Here is a 10,703-nt window from a genome sequence, read left to right on the forward strand (position 1 = left end):
CCCGACGTCCTTTGCAAGAGTTATGGCTTGTACCGCTGGGCACTCCCTTTTCCGGGGTGAAACAACAAGCCTCTAGACAGGGAGTGATTCAACGCCTCCTCATGGAGTACAGTACTCCGTCTGCGATACAGTAAAAACATTCCTTCGAGGGAGTAAAGCTATCACGCTGAAACAGCTTTGAAATAAAATTAATCGAGCGCAGAAAATGGCACACTCATACGCGCACACATCCACGCAACAAAAACACGTAAAGCGCTCGGAACCAAAACGCATGCATTAAAACAGACCTTCCTGCTCTCTTAGGGAGAGATGTTTCGCGACACTGTTAGTCAAATATTCACTGGAATCCACGCCTGCAGGCAGGAAATCCGTTCAAATCACGGCCGCTGCTAGTCAATTCATTATGCGACTCCGTAGGCGGCTCCCAGAGAAAGGAACACAATAGCCTTGACGTGGCTTTTGCAGAATTTTAGTATATATTTTTTTTCTGGCTAGGTACGGCCTGCAGCGCTTACGTCTAGCGTCATGTCAATAGACGGCCCTAATGCGGCAGCGAAAAAATGAGAAAATTTGGTACTCGAACAGCGTTTCACGGAACAGTTTCTGTAATATTTATCTCTAGAGATAATTAGAAAATGTACATCAATGTAAACACGCACATATGACAACACATACGAATCGCACACGACACAGGAATCGAACTCATGACCACAAGCATCGAAAGCAGACACTCCAACCACTACGCCACAGAGCCACCGCATGCTTCGTTGACTTTTCACGGGCTTATATATTTACAAAGTGGTTTGCAACGACAGGGCGGAGCTTGCTACTTCTTTTTAGGGGCGAAGCTCCTTTTGCTGTCGCTCAGTCCCTCCTTCGTTGTCGTAGCCACCCCTTACTTGTCACAATGTTCACTAGATGGCGCTGCGCGATTGCACGAATAGCGATTGCACGTATAGGAGCACACACCGCCCGAGGGCTTGATGGCATACCTGCGGGGCTCATAAAATGCTTAGGAGACGAGGCAAGGCAGAAATTGGCGGACATCTCGTGCATTATGACAAGAGAACCGATACCAGAGGATTGGCAATGTGGCCGAGTAATCCTGGTGCCGAAGAGAGGATGGGATGCAGGGCTGCTGCGTGAGTACAGACCACACACAGTTACGAATGCGCTATACCGAACTTTCGCACAAATCTTAAAGACATGGATGAGCGGCTGGGCAGAACACGACGACAAGTTGACTGAGCTACAGAATGGTTTCCGAAGCAGACGGCGCCTCGAGGACAATGTATTGTGCTCACACAGGCTATCGAGATAGCACGCAAGGAGATTAGAGGGCTATACACTTGCTTTCTCGACGTCGCCAAGGCCTATGATAGCGTACCGCATGACCCGTTGTTTCACTGTATGACACAAATTGGCATGCCGAAGACATGGGTCAGTCTACTGCGCCGACTATACACGGACAATACAGTGGTTGCGTGCTTTGCCGAAGCTCAAGCTGAACCAGTGAAGGTGATGCGAGGTCTCCAACAGGGATGCCCGTTGTCGCCGCTGCTGCATATGCTGTATACAGCCAGCCTGGAGAGGATGCTGCTGGAAGATGGAGGTGGATTCTCGCTAGCTCACTCCTATGGCGGAACACCCGTGGCCTCGAGACTGCCGGGCTTGGTATATGCCGATGATATTGTTCTAATGGCTGACAATGTGGGAGACCTGCAGCATCTCGTCTCAATATCGGCAAATCACCTGAGTAAACTCGGATTGTGCTTCAACGCCATGAAATCAGCGGTGCTGGTGTTCGCAGGCACGGAAACATCTGCGGTGGTGTCGCTGCCGGAGGGTGGGCAGGTTCCGTGGAAAGATGAGTACAGGTACCTCGGTGTACAACTGAGCACATCGAGCCATGTCCTAGACATCCACGAGGAAAACATCCGTCAGACATCACGGAAAGCGGCGAACGTGTTGCGCAAGCGAAGTCTCTCGGGCTGCAACCGCTTCCTGCTGGTCCGAGAAATGTGGAAGTGTGTGCACGTCCCATGCATCTCGTTTGCCAATGCTGTGCTCACCTTCCAGTCAGGAACCAGACAGTGGCTGGAGCGAGGGCAGCGAGAGGTTGGTCGACTGGCGTTGGGCTGCCACGGACGAGTTGCCATAGAGGCCATTCAAGGAGACGTGGGGTGGTCGTCGTATGAGGCTAGAGAAGCCAGGAGCATGATCGCCTACGAGGGCCGCCTGCGTCTCATGAACGACCGCAGGTGGGCACGGCGCTTGTTCCGCTACACACACTTGACCGGAACGAGGACTGAATGGGCTGCGCTGTTGCACACCCTCCGCTGAAAGTTCGGGTTCTTCGCGAAGCCCGTGACAGCAACCAGGGTGTGTCAATGCGCCCGGGCCATTCAAGAACAACTACGGGAATAAGAAAACGAAAAGTGGCGGAAGGCGATGTGTTCCAAGACAACATTGACGGAGTACCGCAAGCGCAAAAGTGTTATAGAAAAGGAACACATCTACGACACAAATGGGGGTAGTGGCCTATTGTTTGAAGCGCGGGCTGGGGCACTGCGAACACTTGTGTACCGCCGCCGATTCGAGGAAGCTACCGACGACACGAGGGCATTATGCCGGGTGTGCGAGCAGGAAGAGGAAACCACCCCCACCTTGTGCTACGCTGTACGTTTTTGTGGCCCCGCCAGCGAGAGGGCACTACTCTGCCCGAGGCACTGGGGTTCGCGTGCACGACTGACACGGTGCTGCACGCAGGCGATGAAGCGGCTGGTGCAGTGAACTATGCAGCAGTTCGCACCACCAAAGCAAGGCTGGTGCGGTGGTGGCGAGTGACGCAGCGGCAGTGAATTAGCCGTACAGACTTATTTACGGTGCTGTGTGTGTTTTTTTTGTTGGTTTGTTTTCTTTTTTTTTTGTTCGCTGGCTAGGGCAAACTAATCTTGCCCGCCCGATACAAAGGGAATGGCCCCAAATCATCCATCATCATCATCATCACGTGAAGTGATCACTAGATGTCGTGGAGGCAGTATGTAAAGGGCGATATGGGATGGGCAGGTTTTGAGGCAAGGGAGGCTCAGAGCAAAAAAAGGTTCGAAGAAAGGCTAAGAAATATGAAGGACAGTAGATGGGCAGAGAAGGTGTTCCGTTACTTGTACAGGAAGAGCGTGGACATACAGTGGAGAAAAAGAACTAGGAGGCTCACTAGTGAATATACGGCTGGTAGTGTAAGCGGTATGTCAACAAAGAGCGTTAAGCGAAAAGTCGGAGATGATTTACTGTACGGCAGCTATGGAGAAAACACCGCCTTTGAGTAACTACCGAAAGGGCAAAAATGAAATAAGGAGGGAGGCATTTTACGATCATTCAATGGGAAGCGCTTTACTGTTTGAAGGCAGATCGGGTTGCCTTGTAACGTGTAGTTATAAAGCGAGATTCAGTAAATAAGAAGAACAATGCATGTGCTGCGGGGAAGATAAGGAAACGACGGAGCATGTTCTGATTGAATGTGGAGACATCAATCCAGGTGTACGTTTAGGCACGAGCCTACATGACGCCTTGGGTTTTAGAGACAATGGAAAGCTGAACACACCCGCGATTGAAATAAGTAAGAGACGGTTAGAGTATTGGTGGCAGAAAACTAGAGAGAAAGGACAAAAATAAATATTGGAAAAAAATAAGGACATTCTGCCGTAGAGGGCAGAGAACGGAGCTGAAAACTTAAGTATTTTTTTCTGGAGTAAGCTAGTTTTAATTGAAGTAAAGACACTAATCCAACGCTAAGAAAAAGAAGAGTAAGGGAGGAGGAATAAACTTTATTATGAGCCAGCAATTTAACTTCTTGGCCTAGGCCTCCCATGTGGGGACGTCAAATTCTTGCCTCTTCGTCGCCTCGCAGGCTTGCTGGATGGCCCATAGCCGATCATCGAGGTGAGAGCTGCGCAGGGCAGCGCACCATCTCGACGAAAGTAAGGGTTTTTTTTTGTGGAGCCTGGTGGCACACTTGTCACCGCCCCGTTATAAAGGGGACGCTCATAGCATCCATCCATCCATGTGATCGGTAGATGGCGTGGAGGCGCGCGTTGCGTGTGGTAGCAAATACGTCCAGACGTACGAAGAAAATAAAGAACTCACTGCCGCTAAACACCGAGAGCACAACATCGAGAATACAAACACCGGGAGCCACATAGGATCCCGCCGCAGCTGCCACCGCCGTACTCCTTGCAGAAGAAGACGCCGACCTCGTCCCCACTCATCATCATTCACCCCGTGGATATGCTGTGACGAAGAAAATAAATAAACGTTCTTGGATATATACACACAGTGTTTCTCACGTCTTTCATGATGTACTTGGAATGAAGGAATGATTACATTTAAGGGCTCGTTTTTCTTTGTTAGACATGATATTAATGAGAACTAACAGACAGCAATGCCAAAAAAGTATAGGGGCGTTACTTCCAGCCGTGGTTGTGGTTGTGGGCGTGGTTGTGGTTCTCGGGCGGGAGACAGCACCGCCGATGACTGCATCCACCGGGAGCGGAAGTGAGTCGTCAGGCTGAGGGCCCGAGCTTGGAGACTTCCACCACCGCGTCCTCCTACTTGACTGCTTGTGTGTCCAACCCGTTGGTGAGCCGTACTACTCTGGTTCCACATCAGGACTTTCCTGACGACATTATCGTGTGGACTTGACCAACTTTTAAAGTTGTAATAAGTTTCCTTTGTTTAAGGAGAACTCTATGAACTTGTGGTCAGGCTGACGCTTGTTAGTTTACCTTTTGTTGATTCTAAGGTTTCTCTTTCGTTTATTTTTTCTGTGTGCAAATATATTTTCATTTGTCTGAAAAGCAAACACTCACCTCCATCTCTTATTCAAAAATAGTATTGCACAGCTGATTCAACTGGCTTTATTAAACGAACCTGTCACAAATTGGCGTCCGCGACAGGACATGTTGATACTTGGCATTATAGAACGTTCTGAGTCACCATATAATTCTCCTCTGGTCCTAGTGAAAAAACCGGATAACTGCTACAGGGTCTGCATAGACTTTCGCCGCATAAACAATGTTCTGGTCTCTGACGCAGAAACAATACCCAGAACCGATCACTTGTTTGCTGAACTGGGAACAAAAGCATGGTTCTCAAAGTTTGATTTGACCAAAGGATATTGGCAGGTTCCTCTCGAAAAAGCCGGGGCCCCAGCAAAAGCCACGCCGGTAGAATGGTCGCCAGGTCAACGTGAAGGCCTGCGCCGGCTAGGTGGATGCCTTCAGAGCCCGGGTACAAGCGCCCGACAAGCTCGCATTCGGCACCCTAGCCACGTTACATGAAGAGCCAGCCTGGCTCTTCTTCTTCCTCCTTTTTCAGCGCAGTGGCTTTTGGCGATTTTCTTATTTCCCGTTTTTTTTCCATGCTCCGATGTTCGGCGCGCTCACGCAAGTAGCACGTTGTACGTCGTCCTCGGCGTTTTTGCTGCTCCAGCCATCGGAAGCACCACACTCGCGCACTTCACTCATAACAGCCCTTAGGGCAAAATGTATTGCATGAGTGAGTTGGAGTGAGCTCCAAATTTCTTGCCTACCTATGGTCCTATATAGTCAACTTCAGCATTACTATCGCTCACGTTCGTACACATGTATACTCCCACCTACTTCAACGCGCTACCACTCATACATCAGCTTTATATTTATTGATCAGAGGCGTGATATGCGGAGGGAGACGGGGAGGAGGTGCCTTGACCTCCTCTCCACAAACTTTTTCATGGAAAGTTATTGATAAAAATATCTCGTGTGAGTCATCTCTTTCAATAAACAGGTCCTTTTGAATTGAAAACTCTGATAACTCGTGTTTGAAGGTACGTGATCAAAGGGTGCTAAGCAGAGCACTGATTATGCGAGATATTGGTGTTAAAGAGCATTGAAACTATAGTAGAAAAAGCTATTTGTAGGCAAACGGACTCATGAGTTGACTCACTCAGACTCAAATTGAGCCGTGAGTGTTAGTGAGCCCCAGTGAATTATATCTTGGTGAGTCTGAGTCCGAATGAGTCCGGTTGAGAAAAATTATGAGTCCGGTTGAGAAAAATACCATTAGGGGTCATTCCATGCCAAGTGTCCCAGATGTGGCGGTCGCACATCGCTGATTTTGCTCATAAAATTTGTGCCTTTTTCATGTTCCACATGGAGTGTTGTGGCAAAACATTTTTGCTCAAAAAACTTTTGGCAATCATGGCGCCCCCTCGAAATTCGCTTGTATTTGTTAAACTGTGCCTAATAGAAAAATGTGTATAAAATCCATTTTTGTGTATTGGGTTTCGAAACCGCGCTTGCGCTATCGCCGAGGTCCTGTTTAGTTGTCATATTCATTAAGTCCGAAATTTTTGTGTTTCACTGCCAGCTACGTGTCTTAAAAACTACAAAAATCTTCAAAGTTCGTGATTTTTTCTTGAGCTATCTGGAACCCTCCCTAACCAATCTGAATAATAGTATAATTTTTAGGGGTAAATTAGACTTCAAATCTTCCAGAAAAAAATTGCGAATTTAGAGAAAATATTCGATTTGTTGCATGTTTGAGCGTATATTTCATACTGATTTGGTCCAAGTAAAATCCTCGTCATGCGGCGTTCGATAGAAGACTTCACCCTTCAGTAATGAAGAAAGTGTAATCAAATCATTTTTATTTTAAGGAAGAAAGTAATTTCTGAATTTGGTCCTCCGAACGCGCCCTGCATTTCATTTTGTGGCCACTTCGCCGCAAAGCACGTGGTTGCCCTTACAGCTGACACTCGTCACAGGCAGCGGCAAGAAGCGAGATGTATGTCAGAAGGAAAGAAGTGTTAATTTTAAGGGCTCGTTTTTCTTTGTTATACATAATATCAATGAGCACTAACACACAATAATGCCAAGCAAGTAAGGCATGGTATTAGCAGTAAATGTAAGGTAAATGTGAAGAAAGAAAAGGGGACGAAAAGATAACTTGCCGCGGGCAGGGACCGAACCTTCGACCTTCGAATAACGAGTTCGATGCTCTACCAGCTGAGCTACCGCGGCGGCCATCCCCCCGTCCACTTTATAGGGTAGATTGTCACCAGACTAACTGATTGATAGGAGAAGACACAGGGCAAAGATACAAAATAGGAACGTTTACTCTAGAACAAGGCCGATACCTAAAAGCGCGCGCACACCGATCAATTTCGTTGTTCTCTTTCAAGGGGCTGGCCACTACGGTTGCCAGCCTACCTCGCGTCAGTTCCCCCCTCTCGAGAGCGACCGTCCCGGTCGATAGGTTCAGGGTGCAGGAAGAGAGCACTAGGGAGAAAGGTGGCTCCGTGAAGAAAAAAAAACAAGGTAACTCGTTTTGAAGTGTCGGTTATCATTCGAGGGCGTGGTACGGCTTCATCCGTACGAGGTGCACAACCTCAGCACGTGGACGTCGTCGGCTCAAACTCGGGTCAGAGCTTTGGGGCACCACCTCGTAATTCGCATCACTAATGCAGCGCACAACTTCGTAAGGGCCAAAATAGCGTCGTAACAACTTCTCCGAGAGCCCACGATGTCAGATAGGTGTCCACACCCACACGTAGTCACCCGGTTGGTAATGAACGTTCCGTCGGGCCATGTTGTAACGGCGAGTTTCGTTGTCCTGCTGCATGCGAATGCGGTTCCGAGCAAGCTAGCGAGCTTCTTCGGCTTTCTGAATGAAGTCGTCAACGCTGACATTTGTGCTGGTGTCGTGTTCTATTGGGAGCATGGCGTCTAACGGTGTTGTGACGCGACGTCCGTAAACAAGCTCGAATGGTGTCTTGCACAGCTCTTGAATGGTCTCTTGCACAGCTGTATTATAAGCAAACGTCACATACGGCAAAATGTGATCCCACGTTCTGTGCTCCATATCCACGTACATAGACAGCATGTCGGCCAGTGTTCTGTTTAATCGCGCCGTCAAACCGATGGTTTGGGGATGATAGGCTGTGGTCTTCCGGTGGTTGGTGTGCGTCAGCTTGGCGACCTGTTGCAATAACTCCGCAGCAAATGCTGTACCGCGATCAGTGATGTGAACAGCAGGTGCATTATGACGCAACACGTTGTCGTGGACGAAGAAACTGGCGACGTTGACAGCAGTTCCCCAGGGCACAGCTTTTGTCTCCGCATAGCGAGTTAGATACTCGGTTGCGACGATTATCCATTTGTTTTCAGAGGATGACGTAGGAAATGGACCGAGAAAATCCATTCCCGCTTGCTGGAACGGCGCTGAAGGCGGATTCAAAGGCTGGAGGAAGCCAGCAGGCTTGACGGGTGGAACTTTACGCCTCTGACAGTCACGGCAGGTCCTGACATAGCGCTGAACTGAAGAATATAGCTGTGGCCAGAAGTATTTTTGGCGTATGCACGCTAATGTCCTCGCAAAGCCTAAGTGATCTGCAGAGGGGTCGTCGTGGCACACCTGTAAAACTTCCCCACGCAGTGCCGTCGCAGCGACGAGGAGAAAAGTTTCCTGGCTGTTCTCAAAATTTTTCTTGTAGAGAAAATTTTTCCGTAGGCAATACGACGTCAGTCCTCGTGAGAGCGGGCGTGAGACGACAACGTCAGCTCCCTGAAGATAGCAGATAACAGGAAGCACCTGAGTGTCCTCACGTTGATGTTCAGCCATCCGCAACACGTCGACCAAGCCAAGAAACGGCAAACTTTCTTCGATGTCAGATGAGGTCACGAGAATAGGGGCACGCGATAGGCAGTCAGCATGGGTATGCTTATGTCCCGATCGGTAGACGACAGTTATGTCGTACTCTTGAAGACGAAGGCTCAAACGAGAGAGGCGGCCTGATGGATCTCGGAGATTGGCAAGCCAACAAAGCCAATGATGGTCACTGACCGCTCGAAATGGCCGACCGTAGAGATAGGGTTGAAACTTGCTGATGTCCCAAACGAATGCTAAGCACGCTTTTTCGGTGGTAGAGTAGTGAGCCTCTGCTTTTGTGAGACTGCGGCTCGCGTAAGCAATCACACGTTCTGCGCCGTCCTGCCATTGAACTAGAATGGCTCAGAGTCCTACTGCTGGCATCCGTGTGAACCTCAGTTTCCGCAGTATCGTCAAAATATGCCAGCACTGGATCTGTTTGAAATCGCTTGCGTAACTGTACGAAGGCCTCTTGTTGCTCTTCCGTCCACACGAAGGGTACATCTTGTCGCGTTAGTCTCGTAAGAGGTTCCGCAATTTTGGAGAATCCTACAACGAAACGACGGTTTCGTTGAAGGCCGCTTGGGATTTTTCCACTGTACTGTATACCAGAACGTTCCCGCATTTCGCACTGTATAAATATACCTCTTACATACGTGACAACAACATTCGCGAAGTGTTTACATAGTTGTACAAACCGCGAAAATATTCAGCATAAGAACACCGCTATTCTTTTGTGCTCTGGCCTCCGCGAAATGCAGCCACAGATACCGGTATTCTGATGCTGTCTCAATTTTGTAATGCAGTAAAATATACATCACGACGCGAGTATTCTCTCGAAGTTTATTTCATTGTAATTACCGTATCGCCAACGTGAAATGGGTCCCTGGAGCACGTACCAGGTATGCAAGTACGCCTATGAAACCCCCATGACAACACCCGTTGATTCAGTTACATAAACCACATATGATGTTTTGTAACCCTTACGAAGCGATGACAATATCTATGTTAGAGGTCATATAGTGAGACAACGTACAGGCCACAAACTCTCCTTCATTGACTCTCGAGCCTGAGCCCCGCTACTCATACCCAAGCGGTGATGACGATTATTTACAGGTGAGAAGAAGAGTGCGAATAATGCGCACACTGATTTCCCCTGGAGCCGAAGCGGCCAGCCTGGCCGCGACTTAGACTGGGTAGAGACGTTGAACAAAGGTCTTGAGAAGCGAAACGTGGACTATCATGAACCACGGCAGCGATGGTCGGAAGAAAGCTCAACTGGGGTGACTCGACAATTTACAGGGGATGTTCGTTCATTAATTATGTATGGTCCAATGAATCGCGACTGGAACTTTTCACTCAATCCGGAACACGAGTAGGCATCCACAGGAGCACTTCGTCGCCAGGACGGAAAGAGACGTCACGATGGGAGCTGTCATACCGCTGCTTGCGATCGTGTTGACTGGCTTCTGTACTGAGCCGAGCAAGTAGCCGACATTTTTCAAGTCTGGAAACGAACTGCTCGGCTAGGGTTGTAGAATTGTCAGTTGGAGGGCGTAAGAACGAAGATTCAATCGTGAATGTCGCCGAATGGCCGTACACGAAGTAGAACGGTGAATATCCGGTAGTCCGTTGGACGGCGGTATTGTGAGCCAATGTCACAAATGGCAATATCGTGTCTCAGTTGTCGTGAGCTGGTCCGATATACATGGGTATCATATCAATCAGTGTGCGATGGAATCGCTCTCTTATGGTATTCGTTTGAGGGTGGTATGCTAAGGCTGACTTTTGAACTGTGCCACAAGTTTTAAGAATTTTTTTTCTGACTGTGGATCCAAAACTCTTGCCGCGATCGCTTCATAGGACGCAAGGCGCACCATGACACAATGCAATCGCTTCGAGAAAGAAGGTGGACACGTCAGTGGCAAAACTAGAGAGTAGATGAGCGGTCTCTGCGTACCGCGAGAGATGGTCAACCGCTGTCACGATCCAGCGATATCCTGCAGACGTAAGGGAAG

General features: G+C 48.8%; 1 protein-coding gene across 1 annotated transcript; it reads left to right on the forward strand.

Annotated features, from left to right (window-relative positions):
* Nucleotides 1-1,425: 1,425 nt before the first annotated feature.
* Nucleotides 1,426-2,343, forward strand: LOC119403447 (uncharacterized). Its single transcript, XM_037670380.1, has one exon. The coding sequence runs from the start codon at nt 1,426-1,428 to the stop codon at nt 2,341-2,343; it is 918 nt and encodes a 305-aa protein (XP_037526308.1).
* The last annotated feature ends 8,360 nt before the right edge of the window (nt 2,344-10,703 follow it).

Source organism: Rhipicephalus sanguineus, chromosome 8 (assembly GCF_013339695.2).
Source record: "Rhipicephalus sanguineus isolate Rsan-2018 chromosome 8, BIME_Rsan_1.4, whole genome shotgun sequence".
Classification (NCBI taxonomy): domain Eukaryota; kingdom Metazoa; phylum Arthropoda; class Arachnida; order Ixodida; family Ixodidae; genus Rhipicephalus; species Rhipicephalus sanguineus.